General features: G+C 31.0%; 1 protein-coding gene across 1 annotated transcript; it reads right to left on the bottom strand.

Annotated features, from left to right (window-relative positions):
- Window positions 1–217: 217 nt before the first annotated feature.
- Window positions 218–4,003, bottom strand: LOC139862361 (uncharacterized). The gene is made up of 9 exons (XM_071850955.1): window positions 3,600–4,003; window positions 3,274–3,366; window positions 2,936–3,040; window positions 2,556–2,708; window positions 1,951–2,049; window positions 1,692–1,820; window positions 1,063–1,242; window positions 822–938; window positions 218–524 (listed from the first exon to the last, which is right to left on the bottom strand). Exons 1-9 carry the CDS (start codon window positions 3,909–3,911, stop codon window positions 360–362), a joined length of 1,353 nt encoding a protein of 450 aa, XP_071707056.1. The 5' UTR covers window positions 3,912–4,003; the 3' UTR covers window positions 218–359.
- Between the last annotated feature and the right edge of the window lie 20,959 nt (window positions 4,004–24,962).

Here is a 24,962-nt window from a genome sequence, read left to right as displayed (position 1 = left end):
TTCTTTTTCTAGTTTAGAGTCTATATATTACCTAAGTTTATAAATATAAAATATTTGTTCTCTTATGTAAAATTGCATGTGCTCATTTGTTGTTGCTAATGGGAATAGTGGTCCTTATTTTTTTAAAATCTATGAAAGCGAAAGGGTCACGAGATTGCAACATTCTACAAATGTATTAGATTTTAGAGCTGCTGAAGCTGGGTATTAAATTATGGTGAACAAAGTAGACAAGACAAACTATTTCCTGCATGCTTACGCTAACTGACATTACATGCTGTAAATTTACACAAAATAAAACAGAGAAAACAATACTTGTATAAAATACAACAAAGAAAAAGTATAAAAAAAGCACTACGTAATCATTGAGTTGAATGAGAATGCAGCTTGTTGGCAACATAGAGCAAATGACTAACATTTGTCGCTGGATAACTTTGGAGTAGCTTTAGATTAGCTGTAAAATCACCAGCGAGTAAACGCCTCCGAACAAGTATCAGCATTGCACAGCAAACCCGAAGCAGAGTCTCCTGCAAACCATATAGTAACGTTAGTACAATAGATAGCGAGTCGATTCATATTAGGTGATTAACGTTGAACGGAACACTTTTAACTTCGTCCAAAATGCAGTCAAATGTTCAAACCTCCTAAATCACAGAAAAGTTAAAAAGATGGACAAAATGTTGGACCCACCCCTACTTGTTTTGCCCTTAACATAATTAAAGATGACAAATTTCAGTATTCGACCCAGACCCATTATCCAACCCATCAGTTTTGTCTCCTCTTATCAAAACCAAAAATGGACAATAAAGAGGTGGTTGACTCACTTGAGGACCCTCAGAACTGCTTAAAATCATATCCCATATCTGAAGACAATCATCGAAGATAAATTCCTGAGTCAATAAGAGTGTAATCCATCTAAATGCATAGAACTGAGGGTTGACCTGTAAGTACAAGGGCATATTTGTCAGATATAGATATTATGTGATCGAGATTAGGATGTAAAAAAGGTTGCAGATGCCAACTGAAAAAGATCCTTAAACTTGGCCATTGAGATTTTTTACTTACTTTTGTTGTGATCTCAAGATGACGCCATAACTCTTCGTCGTGTTGTTTTAAAAGCTGTGACAGCCTTGAAATTGTCGAACGGATGCCAACAATACTATTATCAAGTTGTTGACAGAAATTATCTCGAAAATCACTTAATAACTCCGAAAAGCAGAAGAATGCATCTGCTTCTGCATTAGCCTGTACAAGTTCAAATCAGATATCAGATATAATATAAGTATATAACATCGGTAAAAAAATAGCCAGGCAATTCCACCTTTTCTACCATTTTCATGGCGTCTCAATTTTTATGTATTTATTTATTTATTTATTTATTTATTTATTTATTTATTTATTTTTTTTTTTTTTTTTTTTTTTTTTTTTAAGGCCGGAGGTCCACTCGGAAGCAATCTCTTTATCCGCCGAATAAAGAGAGGGATGACTTCCTCTACTTTTCTGGGTGGAGAAATGACTTGTTGTTATTCTCGGATAAAGGAAGGATTGTCTACATCTCACCTCCCCCATACACCACTCAAGTGGTATTGGGTACTGTTGTTGTTGTTGTTGTAATGACAATCAATGTTTAATTACCATTCAAACTGACGTTTCAATGTTTCATATAAGTATTAGCAATAGCGTTATTTACTTACCGCATAATCGTCATTGGGGTCATTTTTGAACACGTAGAACAAGGGGGCCAAAATTTCATTCATCCCCTGTACATATTTTATCCCTGGGTTCAGCTTTGCAAATATGATCAGTATATTTCTTAAAGAGTCCTGAAAGCAACCATTTGTTGGAGTTAAAGCCCGTATACCTCATGATTGCATCATTTCAATTGTTAAATATATGTAAGGTGTGTATTGAAAAGGAGTGAAAAAATCAATCAGGACAAGTACAATATGGTACCTGATTAGCTTTTGCAAAAGCAGAGTCACCCGAGAAAAAATGTATGTCTGGATGAGTGCGTATCACATCACGCTCTATCTGTTCAATGATCTCAGAATCCTACAAATAGAAAAATTAATAGCTTTAAAAGCATAATAAATCAAAACAAAAGCATGCATGTATATGAAGAAAGTGGCTTTAAAATAAAGTGATCCAACCAAATTCAACAGGGGATTTGTGTCGATAGATGCAAGTTCATCTTGTTCTACCAGATCTAAATATGTGTATAACGGCGCCTAAGAAACTGGGTAAATGGTATAAATTTAAACAAGGGTCCAGAAATTGTTCATCTGTTTTGATATTGTGTATCTGATCTGTACACAATTATATTACATTTACAGAAAGAATATGTTCGTAAACACAAATACACAGATAATATTCGTGTAAGGAATGCAAATCAAACTATAATACTTCAAACTAAACTTATAAATTCAAAATCTTATAGGATAAACGTAAGCCTTGTAGGTTAAAAACACATGTATGCCTATCTGAAAATAGATTTCAGCAATGGACTAGAAGGTAAAAACTAGGAAACATAAATCGTACTTTATAATTTGAAATCATACCTGAAAGAATTGGTTCCAAATACTAGTCTTCCCTAGGCTCAAAGGATGCTCTCCGTGAGTTATTTTTGACCTTGCTAGTAAACATCTGGACTGATTTGTGTGATCACCATTTTTAGCAGATACAGAATCTTCCAACTTCCTTGTGATTTCTGACTGACTAGCACAAAAACAATTAGAATCCAGAAAGTGGTACAAACACATGCAACTTTGGAAACATATAAAGCAGTAGCAAGTCGTTCAAGCTCAATAATCGATCAAACAATAATCATATAACTTGATATAAATATATCTTACGTTCAGTGTGCCTTCAAATATTACAACATACGATATCGTAAATGGATTAAAGATCGATATGTGATGTAAATGAACAAAAAACTTACTGGATTCCTCAAAAGGTCCTCTTTAAAACACTTGTACTGAGACCTATTCTTAGCCAATTCTGATGACCAAAGCCCCTTATCAATTGGAAGATATCCCAGTAACAACTGTATATATTGAAGAACCACAAGTTCGTAAGCATAAATGAAAACAATGATGTAATGCCTATCACATATACACTACCAGTAATCCAACCTACATCGACCACAATACAATCATGAATACGGTGGATAACGGATAATATGATAATGCCTGACAGAGTATCTCTTTTTAACTAACATTTTACATATTCGATGGTTGATTTCGATAGCCAAGCACAAAATAGTAAGTTTCTACAAACCTTCCATACAGTTGAACGGATGCCAGACGTATCCGGAATACCTAATGAAGCAAGCTGCCGCAATTCCCCAATGTTTATAATCTTCCTCGAGAGCTACATCAAACACAAGAAACATGTAAATTTATCAAAACAAACATTGCGTCTGTTAACGATCCTTATTTCTAATTTTTCTATTTTCTTATTTGATTGAAGCATTCAACATGAACAGGCACTCATCTAACCAAAACCTAGCAATTGCTATTTACTTGATTACAGCATTCATTATTCAAATTCCACAAATCAAAAGCACATAACTCTTCTAATTACATAAACTCACAACGACTAACCTCTTGTAATAACTGCGTTTGCCGTGAAAAATCTTCAGCAGAAGAGCTAATTTCATAATCACTACTGCCGCTACAAATCGACGAAACCCTAACTTCCGTCCTTGCAGTCGACGGCAACGGAAACCGAGATTCATTAACAGAAGAATTAGAAGAACTAACAGATGACGATTTAGAAGGATAACTACCGTTGCAATCGTCGTACGACGACGCCGGAGGCGGTGGAGATTGTGAATTTGACTGCGGAGATGTGGTGACTGTAGGAGAAGACCACATAGGGCTATTGAGCCAATCAGGAACTCGTTTATTCACCATGATTGATTAATTTCAGCAAATTATTGTGTGGTTTGTGTGAGTTAGGGTTTGGATGGATAGATACAGAGTGTGAACGTATGTATAGGCGTTTGTTTTGGTGTGTTTGTTGGGAAATGGAATTTGTTATTACAGGTGTGGTGGCACCGGGTGAGTCATCGTCTTCCTTGTGGAACCATCGTAGCGTTTCTAATCGTTGTGCCCCACGTAGCGTGACAATTTGAAACTTCGTTTTTAACGGTCGCGTGGTTAACTTTTTTCATATGTGTAATTTGTATGAAGTTCGGTTTCCTTCATTACCAACAAAACTTTTTTTTTTTTCTTAGCAAAAATAAAACGAAATAATTGAACATTACTCTACATACCGATCCACAAAATTGACTACTATTCACCGATAACGACACATTTTACGCTTTAATGACTTGTATGTTGTGCAGAGGGAAGTTGTCCCCACAAGTAATACTGCACTATTCATCTATAGTAAAAAAAAAAAAATTTAATTGTCCCTCTCATTCTCTCCTACAAATTTTACCAAAGGACTGCATAAGGACGTTGGCCCCTTTTTTTAACTAATTTTCTTCAACAAAAAAAAAAAAAAAAACGATAAAGACTTTTTCCCCTTCTTTTTCCCTACAATTTTTCATACACTTTTGCCAATGTGATGACCCGTCCAAATCCATTTGGACCAATACATCATTCAATGATTTCATAGTGAGGTTTTGACCTCTACATGATACGTTTTGTAAACATTGCATTCTTTTGAAAAGGTACACCATAAATGAATATTTAATTCCAAGGTTTTTGACATCTGATGATTTCTACATATAGACCATCACCGTAAATAATAGTTTATAATAATAACACCGTTGACAATGCAGTCAAAATAAGATACATGGTGATGATTTTGTGAATGCAAAGTTTTCTCGAATAAAGCATGTATGACTCCATGCACATAGCTTGTATAACGTATAAGCAAACAGCGGAAGACTTCTAGGAACTTGAGAATAAACATGCTTAAATGTGTCAACACAAAGGTTGGTGAGTTCATAGTTTTAATGTTGCGCATAATCTGTATATAAAGGTGGACCACAAGATTTCAGTTGTTTCATCCTAAACGTTTATCAAAATATTCTACGAAATTGAGCACCCTGGTAACTAAACTTTAACGTATATATAATAAGTACCCCTGTTTTAACATACATGCAACATGTTGACAATATTTATTGTAATATTTAATGTCGTGTGGTTATTGTCTTGTATCAATCTAGCGGCGTGTGCGTTTTACTCTTATTATTGTAATAGTCTAGATTAGGCTATTTACCACGGTAACTTAGTATTTACCATGTGTTTGTAACTTGAGAGTTTGCTACTATATAAAGCAAGCTCCCCACCATTGTAATGAAGCTAGTCATTAATATCTCTTTACTTTCTCTCACTAGCATCTCACTACAAGAAACACTCTCAAAACCCACTAACACTATCAAGAACAGATCGAACACCCTAATTGTGGACTAACAATTGGTATCAGAGTGGGACTATACACTGGTGTAGTAGATCCTTGTCGCAAGGTGTTTACCCAGTTTTGTTTGGATCTAGACAGCTTACCTATTGTTCTTATAATTGTTAAAAATTTTCAAAGATTTTCGTCTGATGTTTTTTTCTTGAAAACAAAAGTCAGATTTTGTTTCTTAAAACCATAAAATCAAACACAAGACATTTTCATATTTGATTTCATATTATTTGCATATCTATTTTCAGATCTAGAGAATTAAATGTAAATTTAAAAAAAAAAAAAAAAAGAAAACACAGAAAACTGTTTTCAAATCTGCAACTGTCTTCAAATTAAGATACCAAATCATCAATTGATGATTCTCATCCAAAACTGAGAACAAATCTGTTTTCGACTACGTTAAACGAACCTACAGTGATCATTGAATCATCAACAACATCTCAAAATCAGTTCAGATATGAGTTCCTTTTTGTTCATCAAAAACGTAACCCATTTTGGTCCATAGACCATTTTAGTGATCTTGAGATCAAATTGAGCATGGATTTGTGTTCGTTGATGTTTTATTGAGCTATCTGAAACTACAAATCGAATTAAAACAACATCAAATTCATGAATTTTCAGATCTATGGTTTTGTTGCTGAAAAGGTGAAAATTTTAATTGGAACGATTTTGGATGTTTTCGGCCAATCTGATGTTTCGAGTATTCATGAGATGATTCTAAGCATTTTTCATGTTTACATCATCACTTAAAAGTGCTTGCTTTGAAAAATCAATTTTTGGTGTTCATCCTTTTTTTTTTTTTTTTTTTTTTTTTTTTTTTTTTTTGTGAATGAGAACTTGTTGTATTCCCAGCTGAAACCTGCTCGAAATCCTAGTAATTCCTTGGAAATCCATCTTGCTGCTCGAAAATTTCTAATCTGCTCGAAATCCCTGTTGCTCGAAAAAAAAATTAATAAAAAAAATACGGGGAAGAAGAAGTACAGTAACATAAGAAAATCGGGTGGCAATATCGTAATTACTGAGAACTTTTACCAACTTGGCTGAGATTTAAAGATCACAGGGACTCACGTGAATTTTGTTTACTTTGTCCCCTTACACCCAACAAAATACAAGGGATGAACCTAGACTTAGTAATTAACCAAATTCATGTTGACTCCTTATCTCTTTGAACTGTTTGAACCAGGTGACCACTTTGAACCACCCATTAATTTGAACCCTTTATTAAACCATTGAACCACCCTCATGACGTTTAACTCAATGACCTAGTTCCAAGTCCAAACCCATGTTTACCCAAGCCCATTAACATTAAATTAAATTCTAAACCCAACATAATTTATACATTGAACCCAAGGCCAAGTTCTCTTTAACTTAACACAAATACCAATTCCATAAGCCCATCTACATTTATCCTTTAAAACAAATTTTCGGCCATCGTCTTTTAAAGAAAGCTGGCCCATCTGAAGTCAATTGTTAAATCAAAACCTTTTTTTATTACCAACAATTTCTCTTGATAGAAAACATGGTTTTTGTTATAATAATAATAATAATATAGATATGGATAGTCAATTTTGGTGTATACATATAGTCAATTTTGGTACACAAAGTATGTATTTTTATATTGAGATTTTAGGCTATAAATACTCATGAATGCAAGCATTAAAATGGCACCATTTCTCACACTTACAAAGTGTTTCTTTCTTTCTCTCCATTATCATCTTTGTTCTTACACTTCATTATTATTATTCTAAATCAAGAATCAAACCACTAAAGGTAGTTATAAGCCTACTGAATTATAACATCAAGAATCAAACCACTAAAGGTAGTTATAAGCCTACTGAATTATAACATCAAGAATCAAACCACTAAAGGTAGTTATAAGCCTACTGAATTATAACACGTTATCAGCACGATAATCTTAATACTAAATATGGTTGGCTCTGCCACCAAAATGATATATGGTCGGTTATACCACCAAAATGATATATGGTCGGTTATACCACCAAAATGATATATGGTCGGTTATACCACCAGAATGATATAGGTCGGTTATACCACCTGAAAAAATATATGGTCGACACTGTCGCCAAATTTTCATTTATGTTTACTAATATTTATATTTTTGTTATATAACATTTATTTATGATTGCTTACACATGGTCGACACTGTCACCTACTTATCATTTATGTTATATTAAATTTATGTTTAATGTTTATATACTTATGAATATAAATTGACTCTAATTTATCATGATGTTTGTTTTAATTTTTGATAATAGAAAATGTCGAATCTGGAAAAGCTTAAATTTACTCCTTTAGAATCAACTGGAAACAACTACATGCCATGGGTTATAAAAGTAAAAATGCATCTTAAATCAATGGGCATTCTTGAAACCATAAATGAAAACAACACTTGTTCTGAAAAAGAACAAGCTACGGCATGTTGCTTTATTCATCAACATATTGATGAATGCTTACAAAATAATTATGTGACTGTAGAAGATCCCCATGTTTTATGGAAAGGTCTCAAAAGCAGATTCAATAATCAAAGAGAAATTTTACTTCCAGCTGCAATGGAACAATGGAGAACATTAAGGTTCCAAGACTTTAAGAAAGTAAATGAATACAGCTCAGCTCTGTATAATACATGTTCACAACTTAAATTCTGTGGACATGAAATTAGTGATGCAGACATGATGGAGAAAACTTTCTCCACAATGAATGCTGCAAACATCACAGTACAAAGAAATTTGAGAATGCTAAAGTTCAAAACATATCCTGAACTTAATTCATATCTCTTAGTTGCAGAGCAAAATGATGAGCTATTAATGAAAAATCAGCAATCCCGTCCTACTGGTACACTTGCAATCCCTGAAGCAAATACTGCAAATAATTATAAACAGGGACAAGGACGCGGGCAAGGTCGTGGTTATAATAACCATCACCATCATCATGCCAAAAGCCATAACTATGGTAGAAACCATCCTTATGGTAATGGTAATGGGCGTGGACGTGGTCGTGGTCGTGGCCGTGGTGGTCAAAGAAATAGTAATCCACGAAAATATAAATATCAACCACAAAACAAGCCCATTAAACAAGATGTTGAAGAAAATTCTTCTAAAAATTCTGAAGAATCTTGCTACAGATGTGGTAGAATGGGCCACTGGGCTAATACTTGCCGAACATCTAAACATCTTGTTAAGATGTATCAGGATTCGCTGAAAGGTAAAGAAAAGGAAGTAAATTTTGTGGATAATATTGATCCAACAGTCACTGAGAAACCATCTGATTTATATGAAGATTTCTTGAATGTTTAAGTTGTGTGTCTTTTGAAAAATAAACGATTTAATATCGTCTGTCTTTGTCATTATGTTTGCTAAATGTTTCAGTACTATCTATTTGCGTTTAAAATATTGTGTAATATTAATGTACTCACTATTTATTTCTTATATATGAAGTTCAATATGAATTTTGCTGGAATACAACATCAATCAAGTGGTGGAGATCTCTGTATAGCAGACAGTGGAACTACACACACTATACTTAAATCCGAGAAATATTTTATTGATCTAAAACCAACGGAAGGAACTATACATACAATATCAGGACCTGCTAACTTGATAAAAGGGATAGGAAAGGCAAATTTCATACTACCAAATGGTACAAAATTTTTAATAAATGATGCCTTATTTTCTCCCAAGTCAAGCAGAAATTTATTGAGTTTCTCCGACATATACCTTAACGGGTATGATTATCAGTCGGTGACAACAGAAAATGAGAAATATTTAAGTATCACTGACAAGAGTCATGTGGTTGAAAAACTGCCAAGACTTAGTTCTGGATTACATTATACACATATAAATGTACCAGAAATACATATGGTAGTTAACGAAAAATATATTGATCCTGGTGTATTCAGTTTATGGCATAACAGATTAGGCCATCCAGGATCAACAATGATGAAAAGGATTATTGAATGTACTCATGGACATCCACTAAAGGATAGAAAAATCCATCATGATACAATGGTTCCATGTACATCTTGCTCTCTTGGAAAATTGATAACTAGACCCTCACCACTTAAGGTTGAGAAAGAATCACCAATGTTTCTTGAAAGAATTCAAGGTGATATATGTGGACCAATTCATCCACCATGTGGACCATTTAGATATTTCATGGTTCTAATAGACGCATCTAGCAGATGGTCTCATGTTTGTCTGTTATCAAGCCGTAATGTGGCATTTGCAAAATTTCTTGCCCAAATTATTAAATTGAGAGCTCATTTTCCTGATTACACCATTAAAAGGGTGAGACTTGATAATGCTGGTGAATTTACATCTCAAGCATTTAATGACTATTGCATGTCTATAGGAATTGTTGTTGAACATTCTGTTGCTCATGTGCATACACAAAATGGTTTAGCCGAGTCATTGATTAAACGTTTACAGTTAATCGCTAGACCATTGATAATGAGAACAAAACTCCCTGTATCTATATGGGGTCATGCAATTTTACATGCTGCTGCATTGATTCGCATCAGACCAAGTGCAAGTCATAAATATTCCCCCCTACAACTTGCTTTTGGTCAAGAGCCAAATATTTCCCATCTTAGAACATTTGGTTGTGCAGTGTATGTTCCAATTGCGACACCACAACGTACAAAAATGGGTCCTCAAAGGAGGTTGGGAATATATGTTGGATATGAAACATCTTCAATATTAAGGTATATTGAACCTATGACAGGTGACGTTTTTACAGCACGTTTTGCTGATTGTCATTTTAATGAAACATTGTTCCCTAGATTAGGGGGAGAAATGAAAAATAAAGAAAATGATGTTTCATGGTGTGAACCTCAATTAAAGTATCTTGATCCTCGCACAAAAGAATGCGAGACAGAAGTTCAAAAGATAATGCATATACAAGAACTTGCAAATCAATTGCCTGATGCATTTACAGATACAAAAACGGTGACAAAATCATATATACCAGCAGTAAATACTCCAGCTCGAATTGAAATTCCAAAAGCTGGCAATAACGTCACTCATGAATCTTTGCCACGTCAGAAACGTGGAAGACCAATCGGTTCAAAGGATAAAAATCCTCGAAAAAGAAAATCAGCTGATAATGAAGTAAAAGAAAGTGTTCAAGAAGAACCACAAATCAGTACTCCTACTGCAGAGGAGATTGATGATGTCAATACAGAAATTGCAATCAATTATGCATATTCAAAAATATTATGGAACCGAAATGAAATGAAAAATCTTGATGAGAAATTTTCATTTAATGTTGCATATGACATCATGAATAATGATGATGATCCAGAACCAACATCTATGGTTGAATGTCAAAATAGACATGATTGGGCTCAATGGAAAGAAGCAATACGAGCTGAATTAGAATCACTCAATAAAAGAAAAGTTTTCGGATCCATCATTCTCACTCCTAAAGATGTGAAACCTGTAGGATACAGATGGATTTTTGTCCGAAAAAGAAATGAGAAAAATGAAGTTACAAGGTATAAAGCTAGACTTGTAGCTCAAGGTTTTTCTCAAAGACCGGGAATTGATTATGAAGAAACTTATTCTCCTGTTATGGATGCAATTACTTTTAGGTACTTAATCAGTCTGGCAGTTTCTAAAAATTTAGAAATGCATCTCATGGATGTTGTGACTGCTTATCTATATGGATCACTTGATAGTGATATATATATGAAGATACCTGAAGGATTTAAGGTACCAGAAGCTTCAAATGCAAAACCCAAAGAAATGTATTCGATTAAATTACAAAGATCTTTATATGGGTTAAAACAATCGGGACGTATGTGGTATAACCGATTAAGTGATTACTTGATAAGCAAAGGGTATACAAATAATCTTACTTGCCCTTGTGTTTTCATTAAGAAAACAACATCCGGATATGTGATCATAGCTGTTTATGTTGATGATCTTAACATCATAGGTACAAATAAAGAGATCCATGAAGCCATTCAACTTCTAAAGAAAGAATTTGAAATGAAAGATCTCGGAAAAACCAAGTATTGCCTTGGTTTACAAATTGAGCATATGCCTAATGGTTTACTTGTACATCAAACAACATATACTGAAAAGATTTTGAAACGTTTCAATATGGACAAGGCAAAACCATTAAGTACTCCTATGGTTGTTAGATCACTCAATGTTGAAGCTGATCCATTTCGTCCATGTGAAGATCAAGAAGACATTCTTGGACCAGAAGTACCATATCTTAGTGCAATTGGAGCTCTTATGTATCTTACAAATTGTACAAGACCTGACATTTCTTTTGCAGTTAATTTGTTGGCAAGGTTCAGCTCTGCTCCTACCAAAAGACACTGGAATGGGATCAAACACATATTTCGATACCTTCGAGGAACTACTGATTTAGGATTATTTTATTCTAACGAATCAAAACAAGATTTGGTTGGTTATGCAGATGCAGGTTATTTATCTGATCCACATAAAGCTAAATCTCAAACTGGATATGTATTCCTAAATGGAGGTACTGCAATATCATGGCGTTCTCAAAAACAAACACTTGTTGCTACATCATCAAATCATGCCGAAGTGATTGCATTACATGAAGCTACTCGAGAATGTTTTTGGTTGAGATCAATGACACAACTCATTACTGATTCTTGTGGACTAGAACGCGATAAAAGTCCAACAACTATCTATGAAGATAATGCAGCTTGCATAGCACAGATGAAAGAAGGGTATATCAAAAGTGACCGAACAAAACACATACCACCTAGATTCTTCTCATACACTCAAAATCTCATTAAGGACAACCAGATTGAAATGAGATATGTGCAATCTAGCAAAAACTCTGCTGATCTTTTCACGAAAGCACTTCCAACTGCTATTTTCAGAACACACGTTCATAACATTGGCATGAGACATGTTCAAAAGATGTAACAGCTGAAGCGATGTCTACTTGAGGGGGAGTCAACTCCATGCTGCACTCTTTTTCCCTTAGCTAAAGTTTTTTCCCACTGGGTTTTCTTTAGCAAGGTTTTTAACGAGGCAGTAATTTATAGTTGATCTTCAACAAAATAAAATTGCTATCCAAGGGGGAGTGTTATAATAATAATAATAATATAGATATGGATAGTCAATTTTGGTGTATACATATAGTCAATTTTGGTACACAAAGTATGTATTTTTATATTGAGATTTTAGGCTATAAATACTCATGAATGCAAGCATTAAAATGGCACCATTTCTCACACTTACAAAGTGTTTCTTTCTTTCTCTCCATTATCATCTTTGTTCTTACACTTCATTATTATTATTCTAAATCAAGAATCAAACCACTAAAGGTAGTTATAAGCCTACTGAATTATAACATCAAGAATCAAACCACTAAAGGTAGTTATAAGCCTACTGAATTATAACATCAAGAATCAAACCACTAAAGGTAGTTATAAGCCTACTGAATTATAACAGTTTTTTATTTTTAATTTGTTCGTAAACTTTCCAACCGGGACAAAGTTTTAACCGAAATCTTTATTGTTGTCCAAAATTTTCTTGTTTCACCAAATTTCACGAAAATCAACATTTTGTTTTTCAAATTCACATACCTTTAAACATTAGATTTTTTAAATTTGGTGAACCCTTTGTGATTTTGTGCCAAAAGGTCTAGACAAATACATAGGTTGGTAGATTATATTTGAAATCGGATAAAAAAAATGAATGATAATTGCATTTAACTTGGTACTAGATAGGTTAGATTGAAAAGAACAATATCCTTGTTCGAAAGGAGTGTTTGTCCGAAATTTTTTTTTTTTTTTTTTTTTTTGTATTGAAAACTGTGACCAAAAACCTTGTTTGTCTGTAACCCTTGTCCGAGAATTTGAGTGTTCGAAAACTTGGCCAACATCCGTATTTGATCGAAAACTGGTTGATGTGAAACATTGACCGGAAACCTGTGCCCGAAATCTCAACTGAACGAAAAACATTGTTTTTGACCAAAAACCTTCCTGTCTGAAAACATTGGTTTTGACCGAAAACCTTCGTGACTGAAATCCTTGTCTAAATCCTTAGTTGTTCGAAAACTTGGCCAATCTTGTAGTTGCTCGAAATCTATGACTGAGAACCTTGGCCGAGAACCTTTGACCGAAAACCTTTGATACCCTAAATCTTTGAGTGTACGAATTGTGATTGCCCGAAAGCTTTAACCTGATCGAAAAACTTTGATTGAAAACACTAATCAATAGATTTTGACCAACTTCTATTTCGATCCAAACATTTGGTACTCAACAATGTCCAGTGTCTGAAGCGGTTGACTGACCAAAAACCAACGAAACCTTATTCTCAAAATTTGATTCATGTGAATCATATTTTGAGGGGGAGAAAAGTGATATTTCTTAAGTTTATTTGTTGTTTCGTGGTTACTCGTCCAGTTAACATGGAAAATCGTGATGATCACGTGTCCACCGATGTTGAGGAAGAGGTACAATTATACACTGATATTACTCATGAATGTTACAACTCTGTGCAAAATAATTATGTGTTTATATCTGATGTATTGCAAAGTTGTCCTGAAACACCTCTTGATCAAAATGATACAATTTCATGTAGCTCTGCTTGTCATACCCCATTTCCACATGTCCAAATGAAACCGCCCATTAAATCTAAATATGTGCATGTTTATGATGAATGTGTGTTTCCTATACTACCTGATATGTATGTAGACAACTTTGCCAAGATGAATAGAGACCTTAGATCATTTATTAGTCAAATTAGCGAACTCAAAAATGATAAATCTAGGTTGAAATCGGAATTGGAAACAAAAGTATCAAATCATACCTATTTGAAAATAAAACAAGATCTAGCTGACAAAGTAACTGAATTAAGAGAGCTAGAAAGTAGTGTGAAACCCCTACAGATAGAAATGATAGATTTTAAACTGAGGAATGCAGTTCTCACGGAAAAAGTTAACAACGCTGAAAAAGAACTTAAGAAGCTTAATGATTCTAAGAAACTTTTCCTAGAGACTGTAGAATAGAGCACTAGAAAGCCTTTGAGTGACCTGACCGAGAAGACTTCTGAATGCTCTAAGTTAGTCACAGAAAACTTAGACTTGAAAACCCAGCTAAGTTTACTTGAAGAAAAACTTTACAGAACTGACCAAGCTAAAGTAGTCTTAGATGGCCACATTTCTAAACAAGCTCTGTTCTTGAATCGACCCAAAAACTCCTACCAAAAACACCAGGGGTTAGGGTTTGAAAATCCTCAAATACAGTCCAAGATCTCCAAAGCCGAACCTTGTTTATATGATGGTATATACATTAAGATAGGTTTGCCAGAGAGACTCACTTTTGCTAATGAAAGTGAGATTGAGGAGAGAATAGCCAACCGATCAACAAAAATGAAATGTGAGGTGTCGTTAATTTATGACAAAATAAATATAAATTATATGAGAAAAGATGGTTCATATTATAACACACCTCTCGATTTATTCAATGATTTTGAAATTTTGAATGCTCAAAATAGTCCTAAAAGGCGTATAATCTATTTACCAACCTTGGTTTTAGAAAGATACATCATCAGTCTGGAGGATAAACTTGATCAAAACAAAATCAAATATTTTGACAACGAACTCAAATTTCAAATGATCATTAAGGCTTTACAACACCAAATCTTTGTCATTGAATCCCAAAACAACAAACTGGTCTCCAATGTTCATAAACTTGAAAATCAAATTGCAAATCAAGTTGTTAATTTTTGTAAATTGATTTCAAAGAACACTGAATCACGGGACTCAAACCCAAAATCCGTGAATGACTCCATCAATTGTGAAGGTCTAGCACAAGAACTCAAAGACTTTAGTGATTCTCTTTTGACCAAATTTGACATTGTTGAACGTAGGTTAGAATCATCTAGGTCCAAATCTCTAGATCACTTCTTAGAATCTCAACCCAAGATTCCAGAATTTAAGGTAGAACCACAACCCGAGAAAGAACCTATCTCTTTAGGAGCTCAGGATGTTGAGACTGACCTTACTCAATTTGTTAACAAGCTAGAACGAGAAAACATAGATCTTCAGGTTAAATGTGAGACCTACAAGAAAACTCTAGCAACAATTGAGAAGATGCATGTAGTTCCCAAAGTAGAACCCACTTATGATTTTAAAGACTCTGTTGTAGTTTCTATTGATGACTTTGTCTTAGTAATTTAGGAGTTAAAAGCTCACGTGAATCTACTTAAGGAAGAGAATGAGACGTTGCATGACCAATGTGATTCACTGAAAAGTATGGACTTCGTGACCAAGACCATATATTCAAAACCTAGTTCTTAAAAGATCTGTCCTGGTACTGAGACCATACTGACCTCCACTGACACTCCAAAATCAAATGTGTCAGTTGGTTCCCGAGTTACAAAGTCTGAGTTGTCCAATGCTTCAATGTCTACACCCAAGACTAAGAAAAATCATGTGACTCTTGCCAAGACCAATCCCAAACCCATAGTATATCAATCCTCAATGTACTTGAAGACTGCTTCACGTAAAACACCAAAGACCTTGAAGGTTCCAAAACCAAAACACAACGGTCCTCCTAAGTCTATAAAGACAGTGAGGAAATCCCCCATGAATTCAAAAGTTCGCCTGGTTACCCAACCCGAAAGGTCCTCTACCCTCGAACCAAAAGACCAGGGTCCCTCAAAGTCTGTAGAGATCCCAACCAACCACTCTAAACATGTTCAAAATAGGAGTGAAAGACCGATAAAACAAGCGTATGAAACAACCAGAAACCTGCAACAACCGAAAATTCAGCATCAGTTGGATTCTACCACTGATAAGGTGGTGTGCAATGTATCTGGTGGTTTGTCAAAGAATCAAAAGCGAAATAGTCGTAAGCAAGCTCGTTGGGCCAGACAGTCCTACTTTAACATGATCTATGTTGAGACCAAGTCACCTAATGCTTCAAGGTCTACAACCAAGGCTGTTGAAAAGCGGGTTACTTTTTCAAAGAACCCCAAACCAACCAATCAAGGATCTCCAAAGTCAACGACGACTTCAAGAAAAACATCCTTGAAACCTAAAGACCCTCAGGTTTTACAACCCGGAATTTACATTCCCTATAGGAAAAGGAATTACTCCAGTTACGAGACCACAATAAACCGTCCATTTCTGGAAACTGCTTATGGGGAGAATGGGGAGATTAAGGGGTTTTGCGATCAATATGGATGGCTTCCACACAAACCCAAGAAGTCATTCATTGGTCCAAGACAAACCCCTCGTACCAAAATCGATCTTGTTTCTAAACACGCAAGGAATAATTTTGCTAAACAAGTATCAAATAAGAAGTAGACAATCAAACTAGTTTCAACACCAAGATCCACTTCTTCTTCAAAACCTGTTAAGTACTCTTTGTCAGAGCTACTTAAAATGAAGCCGGGATCCGTTTCTCTGGCTAGGTTAAATGATTTTCCATTCTCATTGATTCCACCCGAACTACTTTCAAAGGATACGCCGTGTATCAAACCCAAGTGAAATTCAATGTCCATAAGTCAGATCGACAATGCCTATAAGTGGTATTCAAATTTGACTTTTAAAAAATGATTTGAATTCAAAATGGTTCTTGGACACAACGGTTCAAGACCCGGACTTAACCCGCTGACACCTGACTTGTCACACCCCCAAATAGGGCCAGGGGTATTTGTGACTAATTATATCAAATCATAGTTGTATAAATGAGAACGACTCTATATGAGACGTTTTATTGAGTTTTGCAGCGGAAGATAAATAGATTACATTGTATTTAATAAACAACGCATTAAATGTCTTTAATTGATATGATATGTAATGAAGACTCCAAGCATAGCAAACAATCGTCATCAAATTAGCAAATGCAAGTCCTTCAAATTATCCATGAATGACTCGTTGAAATGTTGCTTTCAATTAGCAAATACACAGCGGAAGCATTATGTAGGACCTGAGAATAAACATGCTAAAGAGTGTCAACCAAAAGGTTGGTGAGTTCATAGGTTTATCATAAATAATGATTTCAATAATAGTGTTAGACCACAAGATTTCAGTTTAAAGTTGATTAATACAAAATATATCAATCAAAAGAGTTGCTGTTTGTAATATCGCGACTAAACAAAAGTTACCCCGTGACACTTGTTATTCATGTCGTTGAATCATTATTATGTAGTCAAAGACCAACGGTCAACTGACTAGAGACGTCACTCTCAGTAGCGCTACTCACAATAACTAAGCTTGCATCTTATACCTCAGCAATTAACGATATTACGGCAGGGATTTAGCATGACAAAGCATGTATATAGCATAAAAGTTTGAGTATTTGTGTCTAAACGTAAAACAATTATAAAAGTTGCGCATGTATTCTCGGTCCAAAAATATATATAAAAAGGGAGCTATGAAAACTCACGATACGATACGATAGTTTGTAGTAAATATGCATAGGATGACACTGAACAAGTACAGAGTTGACATTGGATTCACGAACCTATATCAAGTATATATATCAACACATATACTCGTAATCGAACAAGCTTATATATATATATATATATATATATATATATATATATATATATATATATATATATATATATATATAAATTCATTAGTTATATCCTTTTTATTTTAATAATATATATGTTTCCTATATTTTCATTTTATATCTAAAAATATTAATGTGTTGTGTTATATGTATTAAATATATTTTCTTATATATACACCATTTGTTTGTTAAGAATAGTAATTATAATAATACTAATATAATATTTGTAATGATAATAATAATAATACTCAATAATGATAATAATGTTTATGATTTCATTAATGGTAATAATAATGATATTAATACTTATAACAATAATAATAATGATAGTAGTTTTAATAAAAATGAAAAGTTTAATAGTAACAATAATCAAAATTTAAATTTTTGGTAACAATACTTAATAATGATAATCATATTAATAATAATAATAATAACATTAATAATAATACTTATATAAAATGATACTAGTACTAATAATAATGATAATAATAATAATTTGTATTTTTTTCAAAATAATAATAATAGTAATAATAATTCTAATCATAATAATGATAATAATATTTAAAATGATAATAATAATAATGATAGTTAATAATAATACTAATAATCCTAATGATATTAATAATAATACCTTTAATGATGTTGGTAGTAATAATAATAATAATTGTAATAATAACAACAACAACAACAACAATAATAATAATAATAATAATAATAATAATAATAATAATAATAATAATAATAATAATAATAATAATAAATGAGAAACTACCTTAATGAGCTTTTTTAAAAAAAAAATTGCTATGGACGAGACTCGAACCCGCAACCTCTCGATAACCCTCAACACTCTAAACCATCACGCTATATCAGTTTTTATGATTATAATCTGCACACCTATATATTTATCCTATTTTTCTCTGTGTTCATCTTTTTCACAAAATCAACTAAGCAGAAATCAACAATAGCTTCGAAATGTTTTTATGAATTATAAACGAAACATAAACAATTAAATGTGGGTTGTTTGAATTATAACAGAGAAAAAAATAATTTTTTTTAGAGAATTGGAAACTTAGACTTTGCAGATAGTTTGAGTGGTTGATTACTAACAACACTGCGTTTAAGGATTTTGAAATGGGTTTCGTTTTCGAAGTTTGGCAAAAATATGGAAGAATAGAGATATACGACATATATATATATATATATATATATATATATATATATATATATATATATATATATATATATATATATATATATATATATATATATATATATATATATATATATATATTATAGTTCTATTCAATTTAAATCCAACAGAAAAAGATAACGATGATGAATAAATTGATTGGGACTTTATAATCAATCTGAGGTGATCAATTACTATGGATGTCGACTAGATCACCAGGAAGAAAAAATATAAAACTGAATACCTAATTTTTTTTATAAAAGAATATATAAAAAATAAGAAAAAAAGTCTCACGATAAAAAAAATATAAAAAAATAAATGTCAAATTTACCTAATTCATCCATTATCTGATTTTTATATTTATATTTAATTAATAATAAATATAAATATATTTAAATATAATAATACTTTTAATATTATTAATGATAATAAAAATAATAATAACACTAGTAATAACAAAAATAATGCTAATTATCAAAAATAATGTTGATAATAATAATGATATTTATAATAATTTTAATAGTTTTAGTAATAATGACAATACTAATAATATTAATAATGATATTAGTAAACAAATAATGATATTAATAATACTAACAATAATGATAATAATAATAGAATTAATAATTAATAATAATGATAGTATTAAAATGGTAATGATGATAACATTAATAACAAAGTTAATGATAATTATCAATAATAATGTTGATAATTATAACACCATTATTAATAATAAGTTGTATTAATTTATCAATAATGATATTTATATTAATCTTATCACTTTTAGTAAAAGTGATAATACTAATGATAATAATAATTATTGATAATAATATCATTAATAATATTGAGAGTAATAACACTTGTAAATGATGATAAATAATAATAATAATAATAATAATAATAATAATAATAATATAACAAATTAATATTAATACATAATTATTTACAAATAATGGTTCGTGAATCGTTGGAAATTAGTCGAAGTTAAATGAAATTGTGTTTAAATTTTATCGGAAATTTTCTGGGTTATCACAGTACCTACCCGTTAAAAGAAATTTCGTCCCAAAATTTAGTTGTTGCCACCAGTCGGCGTTGTTTGTAAACAGGTGAGGATATTTTCGTTTTATTTAGTTTTCACATTCCCAGGTATACTCGGGGCCTTGCGTGAATTCCAACGGATAGAATATTGTTTGTTTCTAGCATTTAAATCTTACGATCCATAAATTCTGCGAAGTGCATTTTATTATTAATGCGGAGGTTATCTAAAGGATTTAACAAGGGTGTCATTGATTAGGTTTTCTCAGAAAGAGATGATGATGCTATACAAGCATTTCAATACACATGAAATGTGTTATGAATAATAGTGAGCTTATTTAAAGCTTAAGCGTTTATGCCACAATATTAGGGTAGGCAAAATAGAGAGGAGTTCGTGAAAATCACGGTCATGAAATTTGATAGAAATCGTCATTGTTTACAACAAGAATATTTTAATGATGAATGTGAGTTGAATAATAGAGTTTTATCACTATTGGGTAATATGGATGAAACGATTTTATTATAGGAAGAGTATAAACGAAGCTATCGTAAAAGATTGAAATGAGTAAATTAAATGTTCGCATTAACTTTTGATATGGTTAAAGTTGATTTATGGAATTCAAGGGATTTAAAGAAATCTTCATAATCTTTATAAGATTGGATTCTCCGGTAATTAGGGAAATTATGATTTTCTTTAATTAAATGCGATGAATTGCCTCGATTGCTGTATCTGGAATTTTGCTATAAATTAGCTTCTTCCGTTTCATTATCTTCACCACTTCTATACTTTCTTTCTCAATTCATAATTTCAAAAGATTTGTTAATATGCTCAATCCAGTTCTTGTTCTTGACCTTATATTGGTTATCGCCACAATCTTCCTTCTTTTTCAACTCCCACCAGAGGAGTCTGTTTACTTCTATTATTGTGATGACCCGGAAAATTTCGACTTATTTTGAACCAAATTCTCGATATGATTTAATGTTTCCGACACGATAAGTAAAGTCTGTAAAACTGAATCTCATAATTTTTGAACTATTCAATTACCCATCGACTGTTCTCGACGATTCGCGAACAATTATATGTAAAAAGATACATATATACACTATAACTTGAAAGCGTAACAAAGTACTAATTGTATGATATTGTGCATAAAACTTATTGGTTTAAATATCTATTAGAATATATATGATAAGTTGGAATTGTAATTCTATGAATAACTTACGATGTGTATTTAAAACGTGTTTATGAATATTAACTTGGTTATTAAACGTTTTAATTTAAAACAATATTATTAAATATACTTTGATAGATAACGAGACGATGATTTATAGAAGTAAATGACCAAAACACTCGAATGTATAAGTTATATTTCGAGTGATATAGTTTATGGATAGTTAAGTCTATATTTTGACAAATGTACGAGTCACGAAAGGTAAAGTGTCAGTTTTCTTAGTGTACGAAAGGACGTTCGAAAAACTGGAACTGGAACATAAGTCGAGTGACAACGTACGACTTATCGGAACAAAAATTACAAGTCAACTAGACAAGAGAATATAATATATTATATAATTAATTAATTTAAATTATATATATTATATATATTATATTTAATTATGTCGACAAGCAAAACAACAAAAAAATTGTGAGCTGGATTTTGAGGCCATGCGATCGCATGGGAAATAGGCATAAAACCCATGCGATCGCATGGGGTCAGATTTCAGGAAATGTCTATAAATTGAATTCGTTTTTGCTCGATTACACACACACATATCCTCTCATCCCTCTACTCTCTTATATATATATATATATATATATATATATATATATATATATATATATATATATATATATATTATTAATTAATTAATTTATATTATACATAAAATGTGACAACCCGGAAATTTCCAACCAAATTTAAACTTTAATCTTTATATATTTTCGACACGATAAGCAATATTTGTTAAGTTAAATTTCAAGAATTTTAAACTATGTTCATACATTCATTAAACCTCGACCAAGTTCCATCGATTCACGAACCATTAAACGAATATGATTATATATGTATATGTGTATATATATTATAACTTGAAACGTAAACAAAATATTAGATTAAATACTTTATATGATTGTATCTGTTTCAAAATGTTTATCAATGGAATTAGAAGATAAGATCAAATGATTGAATTATCAGATATATTGAATTATGATTACAAGTCTCTGTTGAAAGGCCCACGTTGATTTGAGAAATCTTTCCATTTTAACAATATTCGGAAAATGGTAAAGTGATTTATAAATAAGAACAAATTGTCAATCATTGAGAACTAGACAAAGGATAGTGGAAGATTGAATCTCATAAAGACTCGATTGATCTATTTAGTTTCAAACGTACAAAAATATTTTCAGTTTAAAAAGAACTTTATTATTAAAACGTATATAACTTTTATAAATATCTAGAACCACTTTTGACAACTCATTACTTAACTAGTATGATAAAGATAACGATATTTATATTTTATTTTATTTAATATATATAACGATATAGTTTTATACTTTTACTATACTTAAACTTTACCTTTACTTTATTTTTACTTTACTTTAACTTTAATAATTCACTTTAATAATTCATACTTTAATAATTCACTTTAATAATTCATACTTTAATAATTCACTTTAATAATTCATACTTTAATAATTCACTTTAATAATTCATACTTTAATAATTTACTTTAATAATTCAAAAATCTATTATAAATAGAATTCAATAGGTTTCATTATTTCATAGAAACTTGAAAATATTTTTCTCTAAACTCTCTCAATCGATTTACATATATATATTTACTCCGTATTATTTCAAGATATTATTAGTATACATAAAATATTACGACGGAGTGCTGTCCGAGTGATTTCGAAATTGTTTTTCGAGTGGGATAGGATTAATGAAATTATGGGTTATAGCTATGGAGGTGATTGAGTATGGTTCATGGGTATGCTCGTGAGGTCAATATAGTGTTTATCATTTCCGTTGCGTCTACGTACCTTTCCTGCAATATTGAATCTCAATATTGATACGTGAGTACTCATAATTTAACTTTTACATACTAATAGTGTATCCCTGACTAGTGCTCGAGTATTTAGGATTATGCATGCTTGTACTTTTGATATTGCCATTAGACAGGTTAGGTTGAATGTTGAATTAGTTACACTTGCGATTGAGATAAGGTATAAGATATGCATGTCCTTGGAAAGCTAGCGAAAAATTAAGAACTTTTCCTTTAGATATCGAATGGTTTCGATGAACGGATTAGAAGTTATAATCAATTGAATTTTCGATATTTTTATTAAAAATGATTATTATTATCGTCGTTTTTATCGTCGTTCTAGTTTTATCTTATTATTATCATTATTATTATCTTTATCAATAAAAGGGATTTATCATTAAAAATTGTTATTTTTTTTTATTATTACTATCGTTATTATCGTTAAAGTTATAATTAGTATTATTATTATTATCCAATTATTATTATTATTATTATTATTATTATTATTATTATTATTATTATTATTATTATTATTATTATTATTGGTATTATTATTATTATTATCATTATTAATATATATATCATTATTTAAAAATGGTTATTGTTATTGTTATTATTATTATTACTATATTATCATTAAGATAATTATTAGTATTATCGTTAATAATGTTATAGTAACTATCATTATTAATATTAGTGTAATTAAAACAAATATTTGTAACACCTAATTATTTTGATTACTATTATTATCATTATTATGAACACGATATAAAAGACGATTAAAAGCTATTAAACGAAACGATTAGGAAATAATGGGTAAGAGTATCATGATGAAATTAAAATATTATAAGATATTGATTTAGATAAAATTATCGTTCTTATTATTTTTATCATTACTATTATTATTAAAAGTATCGTTAGTATTAAAACTATCATTTTAACAAAAATTATCATTTTAATAGAAATGTCATTGTTACTATAAAATATCATTATTATTATTATTTTAAATAGAATTATTATTTTAAAGATAATATTAAAAATTATCGTAAATATTAAAGTTATCATAATTAGAATTATCATTTTATCATAATTAGAATTATCATTTTATCATAACGTCATCTTAGTAATTATAAATATTGATATTTTTATAATAATAATTATTATTACAAAATAATACAACTTTTACTTACTATCATTATAGATATTATTTTATAAAATAAATATGTGATACAAACATATTTTACTACGTGTAATAACTTACTTTAATAATACCTATTATATTATCTTTATGATATTAAATGAACCCTATAAATTTTATTACTTAATATATATATAAGTATATTTTATTATATAAATTTAATATAAAATTTTATTTATTAATAAATAAATTATATTATTTACTATAATAAATCTTTTAAAAATATTTAAAAATATAAAACAACGATATTTAAACTATATATTAATCATGTATAGATTTTTGGAAATTATTTTGAGTCAAATTTACTTTTGTTGACTTTTGCATATTAGTCTCGAGCATTAGGATTGTGGTACACTATGACTTGACCTAATTTGTTAGACAAATATTGACCAACACATAAATATATATAATTAATTTAGGTTCGTGAATCCGAGGCCAACCTTGCACTTGTTCAATGACGTTATATGTATTTTTACTACGAAATACAGTATGGTGAGTTTCATTTGCCTTTTTACCTTTTATATTTTTGGGCTGAGAAT

This window comes from Rutidosis leptorrhynchoides, chromosome 8, assembly GCF_046630445.1.
Source record: "Rutidosis leptorrhynchoides isolate AG116_Rl617_1_P2 chromosome 8, CSIRO_AGI_Rlap_v1, whole genome shotgun sequence".
In the NCBI taxonomy this organism is placed as follows: domain Eukaryota; kingdom Viridiplantae; phylum Streptophyta; class Magnoliopsida; order Asterales; family Asteraceae; genus Rutidosis; species Rutidosis leptorrhynchoides.
The sequence above is the reverse complement of the archived record's forward strand: the minus strand, read 5'-3'. Positions and strand labels throughout refer to the sequence as shown.